This window comes from Pollachius pollachius (genome assembly GCF_949987615.1).
Source record: "Pollachius pollachius genome assembly, chromosome: 16".
Lineage (NCBI taxonomy): Eukaryota > Metazoa > Chordata > Actinopteri > Gadiformes > Gadidae > Pollachius > Pollachius pollachius.
The window spans coordinates 7,250,168-7,270,623 of NC_136949.1; the positions used below are offsets into that span (position 1 = coordinate 7,250,168).

Here is a 20,456-nt window from a genome sequence, read left to right on the forward strand (position 1 = left end):
AACTAGATGGATGGCACTTTGTAAAACATGTAACATCATGTCACAGTATGTTAATGTTGTTTAAAGGTCCCATTTTATACCACCAGGTGTGAGTGTGATTAGCCATTACAAGCCATTTTGAAAATCTGCCTCTAGTGTCATCACAAGTGGGCGTTTCCATGTAGATGTGAGCCAGATAAATCAGTCTACCAGCCTACCCAGTGGACTGTAGCAAACGTTGGTCATCTACCCGGCACACATATAGGTGGACACGCCCACTGTGATGTCACTAGAGGCTTGTAATGGCTCACACCTGGTGGCATAATATGGGACCTTTAATGTCGTTTAATGTTAAATTAAATCAAAGCGTTGCCAACAAGCGCTTCCTAATGGTCATGCAGTGAAGTGTGGAGCCCTTGTTTACCTGACATCAGCTCGGCACCGGGGCCCGCGGGTGCAGGGGGTGTGGCTTCTGCTCCGGCGGGTTCTGGCCAGCCAACCAGAACGCGGCGAAAAATTTAAAAAATAAAAATAAAAAAGTGTCCGTGGCCGTTCCCAGACGCAGCATGGAGGGCACAGAAGGGGTTAACAGTCAACCTGGGAATGCTGGGAACACCGAGCAAGACAGCCATGTGTTAAAAAGGAACGTCATTTGAGTATACACAGTTATTATATTTATCATCACACACATAATCTCCTCCATAATCTCTTCATTCAAAGTCGGAATAAAAAAGGCTTCTCAACATAATTTGACGGAACTATGTGCATTATTTGCGATTTCAAACTAGCTCCAGTATGACTTGAGAAAAATTAAATACACTCTGTTCCTCAGCCTTGCTTTTCCCAAACCTCACCCATCCTCTTCCAGAGAGGCTTGGTACTTAAACTGTAACATGAGATTTCTCTAAGCTGTTTCAGAGTGAGAGCAATTTACCTAGATCTCTTTAGCATTAAAGTTATGGTCGACCTGACAATATAATTTTTTTAGAGGACATTAAAAACAATTATATTTAGCATATTGAACCTTTAAATAAATTACCATAGAGATTAAGTAATTAACTAACAAGCATAACACCATCCAGTCCAATCACAGCCCCAGATAGCCAGACAGGAAACAAGAATCTGGTTCACAACCCAACCAAGATAACTCTAAAGTAAGATACCAGAACCAAAACGATATTTCCCAAAGAATCTCCTCAACCTTGAAATACCCATCCAGTTAACACTGAAAACAACAATACCCTGACTGCATTCATTCACACACATCTCAGACTTTCTGAAAACGATATCAAAGGAAACGGGAAGAGGAGAGCTCGGCCGGTTACCCACCACCAAACAGATTCATGATGGCACCACTGTCCATTTTGGAGGGAGTTGTGGACGAGAGGTGGGGGGCGGGAGAGGAGAACATATCCCCTATGAAGGCCAAGGTGAACACGACGTTTTAATACAAAAAACGCACACAAAATGGCCACTCGCTATGCGACAACCAACACAGCATCCGTACACGCAGACACCACCACACGCGTGTGCACACCCCCAACGCATACTCAGGCGTGTGTGTACATGCCTGCATGCGCGTGGGGGAAGAAAATACAAATTAAAAGCAGTCCCACACACCTAGATGCTTAAACAGGCTCTTTATGGTGCACTGTGGCTATCGTCGAGCTACGGTAGACCATGCTCAGCAGAGAGGGAAAGGCTGCTTCCGCGATGGTGAGTAGCTTGTTGCTAACCCAGACGGGAATGCTATTAAGTCACTCGTTCGCTACTTTATCACTTTCGTTTTCATTCACTTACAGTTAATTCTCAGATGCAAAATAAATAATAATAATAAATCAATGAAGTAATTGAAGACACGTGTCATGTAAGAGCTGGGTAAGCGCTTGCTCAAGGGTGTGATAGGTTGCAGCAGGGTAGCACTTGCACACATCGGGCATCGCACCCGATGCGTTCCAGCCGGGAGTCAACCTCCCCAGCCATGACTCTCTCCGCATCCAGGGCAAAGCAGAGGGATGCAGAGAGGGAAGGTAGGGATTTGCACACCAGCAGGTCGGAGGTGGGGGATGGGGGGGGCGAGAGGAGGGGTACCTGCTGCAAACAGATCCACACTGGGAGCGGAGTCAGCCCCGGAGACGTTCGTATCTGGCATTGCATCGAACATATCTACAAACGCAGCGTGCACAGAGAGACACGTTGCTATGCACACTTGTGGAAAGGCTTGTTTTCTTTATTTTCTTTTTTTGGTTTTCAAGTCATAATTGGATAATCAAACGCAGTGAAAGGAAAAGGTGTAAAGCGATGCCTCAGAACACATCGCAGGTGACCTGATGGGAGGAAGATGGAAGGTTATCTTGTTGGGATACGAGGCAGGTGACCTGACGGAGAAAGGGAAGGAGCCACGTCAATATGTGCACATTAGCCGGATGAAAAAGCAGGGAGGATGAAGGTGGAGAATGAAACAGAGATGGAGAGATGAAAAGGGGAGGGGTGTCAACTGAGCGTAAATGATGAGACACGACAACCAGGGATCAGAGGGGAACGAATAAAGAGAAACGCACAGCAGAGGAGACGAGAGGGGACGCTAGGAGAGAAGAGAGGAGCATATAGCCAGGGAAAGAAGAGAGGAAGAGAAGGAAAGGAGAGAGGAAGGAGCGAAGAGGAGAGGAGAGATGAAATGTGAAGAGAAAGGAGGAGGGGAGGTCAGGAGAGAAGAGACAAAGAGAAGAGAGAAGGGGCAAGGCGAGGTTAGGAGAGGAAGGGAGAGTAAAAAAGAGGAGCGGAGAGGATAGGACAGGAGAAGAGAGGCAAGGACAGGAGAGGAGAGATGAGGAGAGGAGAAAACAGGACAGGAGGAGAGAGGAGAGGAGAGGACATGATAGGCGAGGATAGGACAGGAGAAGAGAGGAGAAGCGAGACGAGGAAAGGAGAGAAAAGACCGGAGAAGAGGGGAGAGGAGAGGAGGGGGAGAAAACTTGTTAGGATAAGGAGAAGGGGAGGCCAGGAGAGGAGAAGATAGGAGACAGCCAATCGAACCCCAGGGCCACACAAGGGTGAGAGACGAGGGTGGCGGCGTCTGAAACATTTACCACCAAACAGGTCTAGCGAGGGGTTGGCGCTGATGGCGGCGGAGGAGGGAGCAGGCACGGGGGCGGGTGCTGAGATGGTGGCGGCGGTGGTGATGGTGTTGGACGCGGAGGTGAAGAGCGGGGAGGGTTGAGGCGGGGGCACCGCCCCGCCGAAGCAGGGGTCCAGCCCGTCGCCCATGGCGTTCTGCTCGGGCATCATGGAGAAGAGATCCAGTCCGATCGAGGGAGCGACGGGGGCACCGCCCGAGGGGGCGAAGGGGTCTTCAGGAGGGGGAGGGGGGAGGGATGGATGGGGGGACGACAGGTGTGGGGGATATGGATGGTATATGACAACACAGGTTATGATATAATGCAGAATACATGAGTTTCACATGAGGACAATGGATTTCTCAGGAAGAGGAAATGGAAATGGGAGATGAGGTGAGGGATGAGATGAGGTGAGGGATAGGAGGAAGCAGGACTCCTAGAGTCTCCGGAGCTTTCTGATGGGGGGTCTAGGGGGCGTGGTGCGAAGCGGACATCGCACCGAGTGTCTCAATGAAACACTTAAAAAAAAAAAGCGCTGTGCGTGTGTGAGAACTGAGGTGCTACACATAACACCATTAAAAAAAATGCAAGCCAGCTCGTTATCCAATCCACAGAAACCTCTAAAAGATAATGCCGGCAAACCAGAAAAGGCGTCATGTGTAGGGAAAGCATCCATTTGACCAAACGGAGAAAGTTGATTAAAAGCACTTGGCTGTTTGCTGGCCCACACTGCCCACTCGAACACAGCAACAACCCCCGAAGATCTTGTAACACTTAAAAGCATTCATCCTCCTCTTTGTTCACCATGGCAACATCGATACGCCACACCAGAGCACAGCAACAGCGGATAATCAAACCGTCATTGGAACAGACCCTGGCAAAGGCCACAACAATGGCCAGTCGAGGTATCACCAGACACACTAGTGTGTGGAAACACACACACAGGTGAGGACAGACACACACACACTTACGTGGCCAAAACAAACACACTTAACCCAATTGTGCCGGCTGCTGTGCGGCGCAACATTGTATCTAGTAGATACAATGTTGCTCCGCGCAGCCGGTACAAATGGGTTAATGGTAAACACCCATTGATGCGCAATCCGGTCTTAAAGGTAAACACGCACAGATGCGTGATCCGGTCTGAATGGGTTAAACAAACACATACTGGCACGGACAGACACACACACACACACACACACACACACACATGTGCCTAAAACAAACACACTAACACACACACGCACACAAATACACACACACTTGATTACACTAGCAGACACATGCACACACAAAAAACACACACAAAGTTGACTAAACAAACACACCCACACACACTTGACTACACAAACACACACACACTAAACTACAAAAACATACGAACTCTCCCGCCACATATATAGTTAATATATTCGTAAAGGGTTAAGGTAAGTTAAGGTAAGTTTCAACACCCACCAGCTGCAGCGCCGGTGGCTGGTGTGGGGGCAGGGGCCCCGCCGTCGGCTGTGGCGGGGGCCTGGGCTGCAGGGGTCTGGGCAGCAGGGGCCGGTGTTGAAAAGGCATCTGAGGTGCCCCCAGACCCCAGTCATCACACAAGGATAACAAAGGGAGAGAGAGAGAGGGAGAGAGAGGGAGGGAGGGAGAGGGAGGGAGGGAGAGAGAGAGGGAGGGAGAGAGGGAGGGAGGGAGGGAGGGAGGGAGGGAGGGAAAGAGGGAGGGAGAGAGAGAGAGAGGGAGGGAGGGAGGGAGGGAGAGAGAGGGAGGGAGGGAGGGAGGGAGAGAGAGAGAGAGAGAGAGAGAGAGAGAGAGAGAGAGCAAACGCACGAACGAAAGAAAGAAGATAAAAAAATATAAATAAAATAGGAAAAAGACAAAAGAGAGTGAGCAGGATGAAAAGAGTGACTGGTGAACCGGATGCAAGAGAAAACATTCAAGACACATCTCTATAAAGTAAAGATTGAAGTAGAAATAAGCAGTAGAAAATTGATTTACCTTAAATGTTTACCTTGAGTATTATTAATGTTATTTTAATGTCATTATGCACTATAATGACATTAATAAGTTAGTTTTAATGTGTACAATGTGAACAATTATAAATCACAACATTGATTTGTAGCATGGGTGATTGACAGGTGAACGGACGAATGAGGGGATAAGAGGCGTGGAAGCAGGTGTTTAACTACGAAGAGGGGCGGGCGGGTATCTAACATTCCACTAAGAACTACAACTACAAGCGTCCATGGACTCTGAGCAAAGCGAGATTTGGATTAATTACAGCTGAAGCAGCATGACAGGGTTTGATAGAATTGCTTTTCGTTGAAGCCAGGGAAAAGCCTGTCGGGCTATCAAACCGAATGCATGAATTATTATGTGTATACATATGTCTGGGAGCAATCCAATGCTATAGGGCTTGCACATCAGAATGCATCATGGGATTTTTTTGTTGGTGATACCCTGCCATTTTGAGCAGATTTAAGAGAGTTGTAGTTCTATAAAATCTTCAATTAACATAAATAAACCATAAACTAGGCTAATGAAAACCTTGTTTTGCCATGTCTTGCATAAGAAACGCTGTGGCACTTTCAAACATAACAATATCTCCCTATAGTGACACATCAATTCATATTTTCATAAATAACAAAAATGACCCAAACAACATAACTAATTACATAATAACTACTATTCCAAGACTTCTTTGCTTCCAAAACGGAGGCGGTCGTTGCAATGTGACATCACGATGAACAAGCCCTGTAGCACATACTGTAAATGCTCATTGGCTAGATTTGTATTAGCCCTTCCATCAAGCATTAGAAGAATGTGTAAGCAGCACTTATATAGTGTGTTTATGCGTGTGTGTGTGTGTGTGTGTGCACGTGTGGGTGCGTGCGTGCACGTGTGTGTGTGTGTGTGTGTAAGAGAGAGAAACTGCATTTTCACATATTGTCACGCTCCTGCAAGTCCTTTCGTCTTCAATTTACCCTGACCATTTACAACCACGCTAAGGAAACATCTATCCAAGCGACTATCCAATCTACCACCGTCTTCTATTATTCTACCCACTATTATTCCTATTCCAATTAGGGTTATGTAAGTGACATCTAACCGTGTCAAGAAACCCACTAAACCATCATCATCATAAGCCCATAAATCATATTCCTTGTGGACTTGAGCACAGCGTCTTTAGCACTCCTATAACCTTGCAGGGTATTGACAATATGCGGCACAGGTCACGGTGATATTAACTCTACACATGCGCTTTGCATCACGGCCGACGGAGAGGCTTTGAGGGGCGGAGCTCTGCAGAGGTGCTCCTCTGAAAGCCCACTGACCTCCTAACAGATCCATATTGGCGTTGCTGGGGGAGGAGGAGGAGGCGACAGCTGCCGTGCTAGTGGGAGGGGCTAGGGAGGCTCCGGTATCTGCTGCTACTGCTGCTGCTGCTGCTGCTGTCGGTGTGGGGGCAGGAGTGGGCGTGGCCAGGGCGGAGGGGGGCGCGGCCTCAGCCATGAGGGTGGGTTCGGATAACAAGGAGTCGCCCATTTCTGTCGTGCGACGTGGAGGGGGGGGGGGGGGGGGGGGGGGCGTTCAGGGGGAAAAGCAAACCGCCCAAAAAAAAAAAGAAAGGAACCGAACGAAGGAACCGAATTAACAAACCAACCCCCAAAGAAAGTTTGGTCGAGATCACCAAGATCGAGTGACGGTTATTAAGGAACCAATGTCGAAATCCCCCCAAAATTATATTACGAAACCGAAAAGTAAATACAAAACGATATAAATATCAAAGCAATAAAGCCGATCACCCGGAAGGTGAGCGGAAACCCCAAAAGAAAGAGGCCGTCATGGACCAAACAACGGAGATGTGGAGGGAAGAAGGAGGAGAAAACAGAGAGAAACAGAGAGACTAAGAGAACAACACGATGAGACAAGCAAGGAGTACCTCCAAAGCACTAGGGGCTGTAGCCTATGTTTTCTCTAACACACTGACATTACTGTTTCAGGTTACCTGGAGCTCAGCGTTTCAGATCCACACCTCATAATAAAGATCAGTCATAAGTCATTTATAGGCCTTTAGTTAATGATGAACTAATCCTTTGTTTTAGGCTGATCTAGCCATTGTACACCTGGGTGGACACTCGTACATTTGTAAAGGGGACAAAGGGTAGATTTGAACATGGTTTGTCATCGCCAATCAACGTCACACCTTGTAGTAAAATCAAGGCTCCATAAACCTGGCAATTCAGGTTGCAAGGTTAATGGATTATTAATGACAATTTTTTGTTTGTCATTCACTTAATGCTTTAATATGCATGTTTTGCAAATTATTAGTTTGTCATTAACCAAAGGCTTCTAAATGACATATGACTGAATGTTATTATAAAGTGTTACCAAAAAAATCAATAAGAGGTATGATATACATATATTATATTTGTCATCGATACCAACTGATATTTCACAGTGGGGTCCAGCTTTCAAACTGAAACCAAGGTAAACTGGGTTTTAGTGCTGTATAAAGCTGAACTAGATTATAGCCTACAATTCAGGAGGCCAACAGAACTTGCAACGAGACACTAACCTGACCCCAGGAGATCTGTGGGAAAGCAAGAAAAGGAAGAAGGAGTAGAAGAGGGGACATATGCATTATTGGGATGTACTGGCTTTTCAATGATTCCATCAATCAATCAATGAAATACCACCTACCGCCCCAGGAAGTAGGAGCTGCTGAGGGTCCAGATGGACCTGAGGAGGAGAGAGGGTCCAGGTCCAACAGAGAGCTGGAGAGTGAGAGAGAGAGAGAGAGATAGAGAGAGAGAGAGAGAGAGAGAGAGAGAGAGAGAGAGAGAGAGAGAGAGAGAGAGACAGAGAGAGAGAGAGAGAGAGAGAGACAGAGAGAGAGAGAGAGAGAGAGAGAGATAGAGAGAGAGAGAGAGAGAGACAGAGAGAGAGAGAGAGAGAGACAGAGAGAGAGAGAGAGAGAGAGAGAGACAGAGAGAGAGACAGAGAGACAGAGACAGAGAGACAGAGACAGAGAGAGAGAGAGAGAGAGAGAGAGAGACAGAGACAGAGACAGAGAGACAGAGACAGTGGTAGAGAGAGAGAAAGAGACTGAAGTTAACATCTGTTCACTTCCTGCCATTATTTTATGGGCTTGAAACCTACCTAGTGTTGATCAATATATACATTTTTTTCAATATTAATTATTGGTCCATCTTTGTCCGAGTACTACAATCTGAATCTAAATGGTGGACAAAATGGTGTGAAGAAAAAAAGAGCTTGCTGCTGTTAATTTTTACACAAAATGGCGTCTTACTCTTCGGCTGGTTCTGGAGCAGCGGCGGCGGCGGCCACGGCACCGGCGGCCTCCCCGGGTGGGGGCTGCAGTGTGGGGACGGCGTTGGAGGATTTGGCCGGAGTGGAAGTGGGGGAAACATTGTTTGTAGGGGAGCCCTGCAAGAAGGAGCAGGAAACCCTGTCTTGATATCATATGCAAATGAGTACAACAGTGCGTCGCAAAGACGATGGAAAATTACAGAAGGCAGGAGTTTAAGAAGAGTCAAATCTTTACCTTTGATGGAGACCTGAGGGAGAGAAAGGGTAAAATAAAGGTGAATTAGATGTGAAGAGAATGTGTAGTTTGGCAGGTGTGTTAGTAGTGCTAAATAGGTCTATGAAATCAAGTCTATAATGGATGTTGGACAAACAAATCCTTTAATACTGAAACTATCTATATCTAATATAGATTGTTCACACGGAAAGAGTTTCTTCCAAAACATTATTTTCACACATTTAGAAAAAAACGCTTCAATATTGAAATATAGGGAATATAATTGCCTAAATGATGTAATATTCATGATTTGACCAGTCAGAGTTTGGAAGAAAACCCTTTATATTGTGACACACATGACGTGTTTTTAAGGCGACGAATTATACATTGGGTGCAGTGAATTTGGGATGCATTAACAACACAGGGTCTTATTCTCATCATGTGTCTCTTATTGGCAACACATCAAGACCTTTGAGTTCAACACATTAAGATCAGAGTGCAGTGAAAGGCATCCAGGAAAAAACACAGCACACGTCAAGGCTTCAATAAGTGAGTGCCTACGTAGGCTTGGTAATACTTATACAATAAAACAGTTAGTTTACTTAGTCAGCCACCCCAATTGAAACAAGTATGCTCACCCTTCCCTGGTGATTCCAAATGAACATAAGATGCAATAAGAAGAAAGGAGGGATTAAATTAAACCAAATCAACAGGAAAACCAAAAACCGAAATCATATCCAGTTGAGTTAGGATTCAGTTCTGACTGTTAGGCTGTAATTGCTACCCAGTCACTTGCAGTTTAATCAAACCACCACAGCGAATGAATTATCACACAAACACACACCCACACACACTCGCAAAACACACCCACACACTTGAAGAAACACACACGCACACCCACACACTTTCGAAAAAACCCACAAACCCACACCAGCACACACACAACCACCCAGCCACCCTCCCACACACACACACATCTTACGAGATCACCGCATCTCGTTGCACTGCGTTACACAACGTCCCACGTGTCTCTCCGAGGTCAACGGGGGCACGGGGTCATGTGACTCACTGACTTACCCCTTCTTTCCCCCCTTCACATCCTCCAGGCCGTTCATGTGTGTCTCCAGGGACTCCAGGATGCTGCTGGGAGCCTGAAGGCAGAGGAGGGGGAGGAGGCGGGGTGGGGGGTTGCCATGGAGAAAAACGAATCAATGAGCCAATCACTTACTGCTACCTGTCTTTCTGTTTATCAGTGAATCCCTGAACCCAGCGGCTGTTTTATCACTCCGAAGAGGGAGTGGATGGGGCTGGTGGAATCTGAATATGTTTTGGTTTGCTGCCAGGCTAAGCAGACGTTCTTCTGGGTTTTATTCCATGCAAATATCCCATGCAAATATTATTATTATGTATTCATTGATAATATTTTGATATCGTATTATTGTATTTTTAAGATCTTTGTATAGTTTTTTTCTCTTTTTATTGTGATCTTCCTTTTCATTATTAGTGATAAGATAAGCACCACACCCATCCTTCGACCTATTAAGCCTTGATATGAATTATGTCTTAAAACACACCGAGTGGTTATCAATATTTTATTATTACTTATTTGTCCAAAGAGCGCGAGAGAGCGAGAGAGAGAGAGAGAGAGAGAGAGAGAGAGAGAGAGAGAGAGACAGAGAGACCACACTGAGAAGCAGATCATGCCAACACCCAACACCACCCTGAAAACAGGCACTCTGTCAGGCAACCCTTTGTTGTTTCTATGGTTACCGGGTCCTCAAGAGGTGTAAAGGGACAGTCTTCATCGTCTGAGTCAGCTAGATCCACCACTACACCCGGGTGGAGGCACTAGGCGAAGATTGTACCATTATGTTATTAGGATATGCCAGTGTGTGTGTGTGTGTGTGTGTGTGTGTGTGTGTGTGTGTGTTTGTCTGTATGTTTGTGTCAGTGTGTGTGTGCGTGTCTGTGTGTGTGTGTGTTTGTGTGTGGGTGCGTGTGTGTGTGTGCCAGCGTGCATGTGTGTGTGTGTGTGTGTGTCTGTATGCTTACATAGTTGATGTCAGGAATGTCATTTTTGTCGACTCCAATAGTCTGTTAATGGTAGAAAGAAGAAGAAAAACATCTAAATAAACACCACTGAAGACATTTTTGGCGATACAGTTATATCCCAGGAGTGTGAGAGTAGCTCTGTACCTCGGCCATCTTCATGAACTCCCCGATCTTGGTCACTCTGGTCAGGAACCTCTTGTAGATCTCAAGAGCCTCCTTACAGTCGCCCTTCTTCATCTTGAAATATTTCTCTACACACAGCATAAAATACACATTAGAATCAAATGAGCAAAGATGATACTGCAACATTTGAAAGCTTCAAGGTACCGTAGGTAAGAGTCAAGAGCAAATATTTGAGGGTAATTTATTAGACATGGCAAAGCCGTCTGTCAGCTATTAGTGAGTGAATTGAGTAATGAGACCTGATTGGTCTCTATTCTGACGTATCAGGGGATCTCTGCCGTGATTGATTTGTGAAATCCATCTTGCTTGTCAATCACAGGGGTCAAGGATAGGAGGAGGGGACAATTTGTGGTCTTTTAGTTTCAATTTTGCTCTCTTCTGCTCATTTCTGCTTTATCTCATTACAACTCTCCAATCTAACCTACAGCATCTTTAAGCTGAGAGAGAAGGAATTGCTGGTTGAAACAAACCAGTGTGGAAAAGGTAACAGGTAATTCACCTAATAGGTTGATGACACCGTCATTGTAGGAAGCAAACAGTTTCACCAGATCCTTGAAGAGCAGCAGGAACGCTGCGTTGATGATTCCGTTGTTCAGCTCTTTAGGATGAACCTATGGCGCAAGAGGAAAACACACCGAAATCACAAAAAAACGTAAGATACGCCTCACTCCGTTCTCACAGGACAGTACAGGAACTGGGGTGGCTTCCATTGCATTTACATTTACATTTAGGGCATTAAGCAGACACATTTATCCAAAGCGACTTACAATAAATACATTTGTCAGAAGAAAGAGAAACAATATATCGCTGTCGGTACAGTAAAGTTATTCATAGAATAACAAGAAGAACAAGTGCCAAGCATTTACAATCGCTAGGTTAACCAATTCCCTGAATACAACAAAGATATCTAGGATAAGATGATACACAACGCTAAGGACTATTTTTAGGTGCCAGGACGTACAACATACAATTGTGTAAGATGGATGTTTTTCGGAGAGTAAGGGAGGAGAAGGGGTGGTTGGTGGTGAGAGAGAAGGCTATGGAGAGCCAGCAGAACTCTGAAAGGTGAACAGTGCGAAATGATGAAAGATTTTTCCCAATGAAGAAGGGTGTCAGGCTCTCACATCAAACTCCAGCAACGTGTCGATCTGGGTCTGGAGAACGGGCATGCCTTTCAACAGCTTCTCCGTGGTCATGGTCCTCATCACGCCCTCCGCCCTGTGGGACACGACACCAGAAGGGGGGGTTAACCCCTAGAAAAATCCTCATCCATGGATTTGATCGCACCAGTAATAAAAACATAAATCACATCAGAACAAATGCTTCGTTTTATTGAGACATGAATAGCTCAGTGAAAAAATGAAAGATCAGAGGAAATCGAGAGTGACACTGTTAAAGGGGGGCTGAAAGGTGTCGTGGTAAGGGTGTTTTACTCCCAACACAAAGGAACTGAGTTTGATTCCCAATTGCCACAGCTATACCTGGAGGCATCCTTGAGAAATGGTGAAGACTCCTTATGACTAGCAATACACTATGTTTCACTACATGTCTCAATGACTAAGAGCAATAGAAGTTAAAAGTGATCAAATATTATAACATGCATAAGTTATAAAATTAGACACAATATAATCGCGATTTCAATTTCATTCGAATCACACTGTGTAAGGAAACAAAACTTTCGGTTAATAAACAAATGGAGCAGGTAAACAACATAAAGGATTGTTTTACGGTCAAGGAGCGCCTTTTAAGGATGTAGTCAGCCGTAGGAATGTTGAACGTACCCCTTCTTGACCTTTGTGAAATCAAATGCCATCTGGCGATATGCAAAGGCCTTCTCGTTCAGGTAGCGTCCATACCGTCTGATAAATGTGGACATGTCATATCCTTGGGGGGAAACGAAAAGCATACAAACGTAATTATCATGGAAATATTGAGGAAGATACAACAGAGTTTTGTATTCATGACTGATGGACTTCCTGCTAGCTGATAACATGGACACACTGATATATCACTGTGTGCATGTCTTTATGTTAATTCCTCCCTGTCTGTCCAAGATGATCCAATTTGCGTTGTTCTGCTGTTATCCATGCTGGAGAATATATAGATGGGCTACAAGCCCCTGCTCACCATTTGAGTGGCAGTCAATCAAGCACACACTCTCTCACTAGCCATGCAAGATGCTTAAGGGAGTTCTCTATGCTTACCGTGTGAACCGGTTTTGTCAATAAAGTTGCTGAGGTTGAACAGAGAGGTCCTGGAGGCCAAGTACTGAATGAACCTCTGTGGGTAAACAACAAAACAACATTAAAAACGGTTAAACTCTGTATTTTATGAAGTTATTTTATCTACTCTTTTCATAGAACTAAAAACACTATACTTTCTGAGCACACAATAAAAATACCAACCGGTACCCTTTTATTTAGGATTCACATTTCAGGATCATACTATTTAGTAGTGTCTGTATCAATCTCTTCAGGGCTTTCTGCTGAGACACTGGTCTCCAGAGAGTTATATCATTTCATTCAGCCGGCGATGTGTACTTTGTCTAAATCCCTAACCCATTCCACTGTGGTTCTAAAACCCATCATTGAGTGGGCGGCATCTAGAGCTATTTGAGCAACACAAATCCACCCTGACAGATCCCAAAGCCCCCAAATCAAATGACTTGTACAGTAGTATTGACCACTCTCATTGTGTAAGCATTCAACATATCCTTGCTCCCTTTGTGTATAGAGTGTGGGGACACTAAATGTGTAATTTTGGAAAATGTATTGGATTAACTGAGCACTCTTCTGAATTGAATTTGGCTTTAATAAATGTACAATTTATAAGGCATCTGAAGCAGCCAAGATGAATGAGATCGAGCCAGATTGATGCAACCGGGCCGCGCCCACCAACCTCGTTGCCATGGACACACATGTGGTGGCTAGTGACGAGAGCCTTGAAGACAACCACCCAGCTGGCATTGGTGGCTCTCTCAAACAGAGTGTCCGCCATCTGGGGGATGTTCACGTTGGTGGCGTTGGTGGCACCCACCAGATCTGTAGCGCAACACAAAGATAATGTTAGACGTTTCTTTAAAGACCGTTTTTTTTTATCTGCACTCACTCACAATGAAAAAAAGGATAATACATGGGAATAATGATGTCCACTGACTCATTGTTGGAAGCCTTTCCTGAATGATTTTGTATCTTTTCTTGTTACGTTTGCATGGTGGATGCTTGATGGTTATCAACAAATGTTATTAAAGACTGAAGATACAGACGGAAACACACACCCGCACATACACACATTTCCCCTACACACATATCTACTAGAGACACAGTGACAGTCAGACAGACAGGCAGACGGGCCAATGGAAAGACAGATGTACAGACAGACTATTAGATGGATAGACGGTGAGACGGACAGAGAGAGACAGACGGACAGACAGCAAGAAAAAAAAACAGCAAGGTAGCAAGCAAGGGAGGCTCTATTTACAGATAGTAGAGTAAGCACTTATTTTGTATGTATAAGAGAGAAAGAGAGAGAGAGAGAGAGAGAGAGAGAGAGGGAGAGAGAGACAGAAAGAGAGAGAGAGACTATGATCGAGACAGTGAGAGACAGGATGACACTGAAGGTAGGCCTATTTCAAACATTATCGAGTTCTGCAGTATGCTTAAATCCTTAAGGCTCTTTGGTAATCAAATACATCAGATAGCTGTCATCTTAATGCAGCAGAGTCACGTTGGTTATGAATCTTGAAGGCACTTAAATGGCCTCTAAATATGAAACATAACCTTTCAAAGAATATGCAAATGAGTGTGTGCTGCAGATATTTACGTGGGAAAATTGCCAAGCTAAATAGCGACAAGATGTAATAAAAAAGCAGCGTGCAAATGTGTATTTTAGTTTCAGGTTTAGAACGAGCGGTGGGTTGTTACAGACGGTATAGGGCAGAGGAGCACAGCACCTTGGATGACTCAAGGCTGGCGCATTGAACAGACCTTGGCCTTGTCGCAAATATAGACAGAACAGGGAGGCTAATGTGCACCTGGACACAAATAGAAGAGGAAATGAGGACTGCAAAGTGAGGGCACAGAGATGGAGTTGGTTGCATTTATGGTGGCGAGTCGGGTGTGGTGGAGGTGGTGGGGGATGGTCATATTGGTGCTGGTGCTGGTGGTGACGTTGATCATAGTGGTGTTGATGGTGGTCATAGTGGTGGTGGTCATAGTGGTGGTGTCATAGTGGTGGTCATAGTGGTGGTGGTCATAGTGGTGTTGACATTGGTCATGGTAGTGGTCATAGTGGTGTCATAGTGGTGGTCAGAGTGATGGTGGTGGTGGTGGTGGTGGGGTTGTCATAGTGGTGTTGCCATTGGTCATGGTAGTGGTCATAATGGTGTCATAGTGGTGGTCATAGTGGTGGTGGCGGTGGTGGTGGTGGTGGTGGTGGTGGTGGTGGTCGTTGTGGGGTTGTCATAGTGGTGTTGCCATTGGTCATGGTAGTGGTCATAGTGGTGGTCTTGGTGGTGGTCATAATGGTGGTTGTGGGGATTGGTAAAGGTTACAGGAGGGGATTGCCAGCTCGAGCTTTGTCAACAGATAATTGCTAATCACTAGGGAAGGGCCGTCCTCCCATCAACCAACCCCCTGCTCCCTCCCTCCCACACACAAACGCACCCCCCCCACACACACAGTAATGCCACGCTTGCCATAAGGGGATGCCAGTATGTAAGTGGTGGCAGTGTGTTCCAGCTCAGTGTCACTGAGACTACTAGCAATGATTACGGTACGATTATCTCCCTAACCCTTCCTGCAACAGCGCGAATGGTGACCTAGGCTGTTGCTCCAATAATTAGATGTTTAAACTCTGTGTGTCAAATTTGGTGTCAAAATGTAATATTTACACAATTAATGTCAAGCTTGTTGTATTTTATAACCATTACCAACATTGTTATTTTGGTGCGGCAAACTGTGCTCTAATTTCTTCATGTCGCAATAGCTTCCTGCGTGTGTTAAGGTATGGTTCAGTACAGCTGAACACAAGGTTGACCGAGAGACACTCCCTCTCTTACTCTCTCTCTCTGTCTCCCTCTCTCCTTCCCATCCCCCACTCACTCTAGAGTCTCATGCACCGACGGTGTAGTAGGTAGCATCCATGCTAGCACTGGTTGTACACAGGCGTATCTGACTTGTTATTACCAAATGCTAACTAAAATGTTTGTGATTTTGCTGCTGTGTGACACTAGACATGTAGCCAGGCAATGTTTCTCTGTTTTGTGTATATGCTAATCATCATTGGTGGACAACCTGATTGTGTGTGTGTGTGTGTGTGTGTGTGTGTGTGTGTGAGTGTGTGTGTGTGTGTGTGTGTGTGTGACCGTGAGTGTGTGTATATGTTCCCCTAATAAGGATTGGCTGAGCTAAATTAAGACTCTTACAGTAATCCAGTGGCTAGAACAGATAAGAATGAAGCGTGACCGTGTGTATGGATGTGTGAGTGTGTGTGTCTGTGTGTGCTACGATTATGACCTCTGTCCCACACCAAGCAGGTTATAGTTTAAGAATACCCGCAATAAATCAACTACAATTATAAATGTGCGCATTCACACAAAGGTATGAAGTAGCATCTACCTTATCTGGTATTACCTTTTTCACACCTTTAAAACAAAGACTGAGACACAATCTCACATCACAACCTCTGCATGGAATAAAATTAAAAACAAAAAAAACGAAAGTCATGTGCTAAATTGAAACGGACATGTGATAGCAGCCCTCTGTCCACCGCCTAAATTGTTGTCTCTGTGTGATGCAGAATCCTCCCTGTCATTAAACTCATTCCCAAACACTCTCATCAACCCATTGCCATGACAACCGCATCGCAACCCCTGCCCCTCGAGGATCACAGAGAAGACCGGCGACAATGTGTCACAAACACTGCAGTCCTCAATGTTATCGACCATGTTAAGATGAGACGAATACACTCTGAACTATTCAAATAACAGTGCATAGCCGCGCCAATTTTTGTATTGGCTTTGGTTTCATTGGTTTCCATGCAGTGAACTATGTGTTCCACTTTAACGTGCCTAACTCTGTGTTTCGGGCTAATGTTTACAGTTTAATGGGTTGAACAGGCCTATTCCTTATGGGCATGTTAGCCCCGCCAAAATAAGAGCGTCCCAGTGGCCTATATACACAAAGCTTTTTGAATTCCCCCAAGTAATGGACCCGGCCTATTCACATACATTAAGCTCATATTCTTCACACTGTCATGTTTCTTTTGATTGTACAGAGACTAACAAGCGAATTCAGGAGCTATCTAATATCTATGGTGTAAACATAATACATGATATCATATTTGCGCCACCTCGTAGGGTCGTTAACCGTAAGAGGAGACCTGCAATAAATTCAGAGATAGTACTGTGAGCACAATCACAATAGAAGCTATATTCACACAGACACACCCACACACACACACACATACACACACACAGAAACACAGTGGCCGTGTGTAATGATCATTAAACAATTGTATGTATCTGGAACCAAAGTGTGCACATCCATGTGCACACAGAGGAACTGGAGATAGAGAGAGAGTCATGGAGAACCGGCTAAGACACAGACCAGAGACCAAGCACGCAGGGTTAGAAAGCAGTGGTTCTGGCCGGTCCAGCCCTAACGCTGTCACCTTTGGTTGTGTAAATAATGCAAAACAGTCATGGCGTCCGCCGTGAATTATTCAGCAAAGAAACAGATCACACAATATAAGGTCCGGGTCCGAGCCAGCACTGCCAAGTAATCACACTCACCGCCGTGCACGCGCACTCACACACACACACATACATACGTGAGGATGCAACACACAAAACACACACACAAGCACAAAGTAGAAATACACACACAAGATGTCAAAGGACGAAGAGAATGACCAAATAAATCCATCAGCTGTATGCAATGCGGAGGTTGTAGGTGTGTGCGCTTGTGTGTGTGTGTGTGTGTGTCTGTGTGTGTGTGTGTGTGTGTGTGTTTGTTTATGTGTGAGGTTTTGTGGGCTGACCAGATTAAGTGTGATTGGTCATCATAAAGACTATTGCATGTGTAGATTAAACATGTTGCCTGCAACATCCTGTGTATATTCATTTTGTGTGTGTATGTGGGGGGGGGGGGTCGCCCATGAGTGTGTGTGTGTTTGTGTGTTTAGGTGTGTATGTGGCTATGTGTGTGTGTGTGTGTGCGTGTGTGTGTGTGTGTGTGTGTGGGTGGGTGTGTGCCCATATAAGTATGTGTTTGTGTGTGTGTGAGTGTGTTTGTTTGCATGTAGTTGTGCGTCTGTGCAAGTATGTGTATTTGTGTGTATTGGTGTGTGCCCATATGTATGTGTGTGTGTGTTTTTGTGTGTGCCTATATGTGGGTGTATGTTTGTGTGTGCGTGTAGTGCCCCCCCCCCCCCCCCCCCCCCCCCCCCCCCCCACACACACACACACACACACACTCCATCTCACTCTCTCTCTCTCTCTCCCATCCACTCCCTCTACCTTTCATCCTCTAGCTGGCTATAGGTTGGCACGGGGCACCATCAGTAGGCGTCATGCCAACATACATTTCATCCCTTTATGAGGCCATCATTATAGTTTATCGCTCTCTCACTCTGTCTGTATGCATGTCCATCTGTCTGTCTGCCTGTGGATGTGACTGCCACAAGTGTGTCTGTCCGTCCGTCTCTATGGATGTCTGGCTGCACGGCTGCGGTTCCTTCTCTTTTCCTATCCTATAATACGCATGTCTGTATGCAGCTCTTTCTCCCCATGTTGAAGGCTGGAGGAAGAGGGGACGGGGGACATTAGTGGGGTAGGCCTATTCAAACCCTCGATGCTACAGGGAGTCCTAAAAGCTATGCAATGCGGGAGAGGAGAGAACGAAAAGGGGCACTTACACTCCAGGTGCTTCTTCTTGGGCGCCATCACCTCGTGAGTGGTGGCTTTGCAGACACCACGGGCCATATCGGATCCCGTTAGCTGATATTGCGCAGCGGCAATGCGATCTGTGAGCGTTTGCCCCGACATTTTCTCTCCGTGGAATCGACCGACTCAGCGATGAATATTCTTCTGAGGAACGATGAATAAGATTGGGAGAGTGGTAGCCCCGCTTGCTTCTTTTTTTTGACACTGAATCCGATGCTCGGTCCTCTACGATTCCTTCCGATGAATAGGCCCGTGACCTTCTCGTTGGGCGAATAAGAAAAAAGCAAATTACATCAAAATCAACCGACGCTTACCGTGTTTCCACATGCGATGATGTGCGCCGTGCTATAGGACGCGCCTCGGTGTAAGCAGACTTACGCAAGGTTATGGGTTCCCCTCGGCTCGCCCGGGTAGTCTAGCACCGTTCAGTTCAGCACCTCGGCTAGCTGAAGCCTCGCTGTTACGTAACACTCTGCTGGCAGGGGAACCGATTCGCTAGCGCTAGAGCAATATGTAAATACATTTAAAAGGAAGGAAGAAACAGGAGAATGAATATAAAGCAGGATGAGATAGGAGATAATGCAATATCGTGAAAATTCAATGCGGACCTTAGGATCTATAATAACCCGCAATCCATGAGTCGGTTAAATATTTCCGTTTAGAAAGGGCATCGGTTTAGCTGGCTTTTTTTTTCTAACTGTCAACTGTGGAAGAAAAAATAAGGAAACAATTGTTTTAAATACATGCCCCCCTAAATGTCTTCGAAATTAACGCAGATCGGCGGTAGCGGTCTTCGCGTTTGATCTAGCCGTTCCAGAGCGGGAAATATATCCTCTGCTGTGTCTTCCACCGGCTCCTCGCGACGGAAGGGAGAGGTGGGCGCGCGCCGCTCCCTGGTGGCGTTCGCGAGTCGGCAATTGTGATGATGCGCGACGCAAGCTTAAAAAAAAAAAAAAAAGACAGAATGTTCTCCGAGTTATGTTAGCGTGTATTTATTTGTGTGTATCTATGTTGTCATTTAAATTCACCTTCAGCAAATGCCAAGACATTCGACTTCAGTAGGGGGGTGGGGGGTTTACACTGATACGCGTCCCTGTATTTGTTGCTGTGGCCGGGATAGCGCGTTCCTCTCTAGGCCCAACCACCACATCGCACCACTATGCGCCAAAAGGGTTAATTTATGAGCGTGACAGAAGCATTTGGACTGCTGCTTGTATGCATCAAGAAGGTCCGAACGCTCGAGTTCACGACAGCATCACATTCACATCTTGTGGGTTTATTTTATTAGGTCAAGGTAAACGGGTATAGGCCTACAACACATAAAACATGTATCCCGCTTCTTCTTCGAAAGGCATAATATCAATCAGATCAGAAGAATAGAGAATTGCTCTTTAAAATCATAGCCTGTTGAATAGATTGGATGCTGAAATAGTCATTAGGACAGCCATTGCGCGAAATAAATGGGTGTGTATTAAATTGAAAGAGTGTATCTAAATCTATTATTTAGTCTAAGCATATGGCTATATTAATTCATCCTTTCATAATTTATTTGAACTGTAGGTCTATGCAGACCCATGGTGGGTAATTACGTCAATCGTGCTAGGTCCCATAAGAATATTATGGCTATTTGATGCATTGG

At 45.4% G+C, this 20,456-nt stretch overlaps 1 protein-coding gene across 1 annotated transcript; it reads right to left on the reverse strand.

Moving 5' to 3' along the window:
* Positions 1 to 409: 409 nt before the first annotated feature.
* On the reverse strand, positions 410 to 18,919 carry LOC307087694 (clathrin coat assembly protein AP180-like; the record flags this gene model as incomplete). The annotated part of the gene is given in 18 exon segments (XM_079753323.1): positions 410 to 442; positions 444 to 466; positions 1,309 to 1,395; positions 2,071 to 2,145; positions 4,551 to 4,658; positions 6,425 to 6,637; positions 7,794 to 7,867; positions 8,404 to 8,540; positions 8,659 to 8,671; positions 9,715 to 9,788; positions 10,690 to 10,731; positions 10,834 to 10,940; positions 11,372 to 11,483; positions 11,997 to 12,090; positions 12,654 to 12,756; positions 13,077 to 13,152; positions 13,771 to 13,913; positions 18,790 to 18,919. Coding segments are annotated over 18 exon segments (1,644 nt in total).
* Positions 18,920 to 20,456: the final 1,537 nt, after the last annotated feature.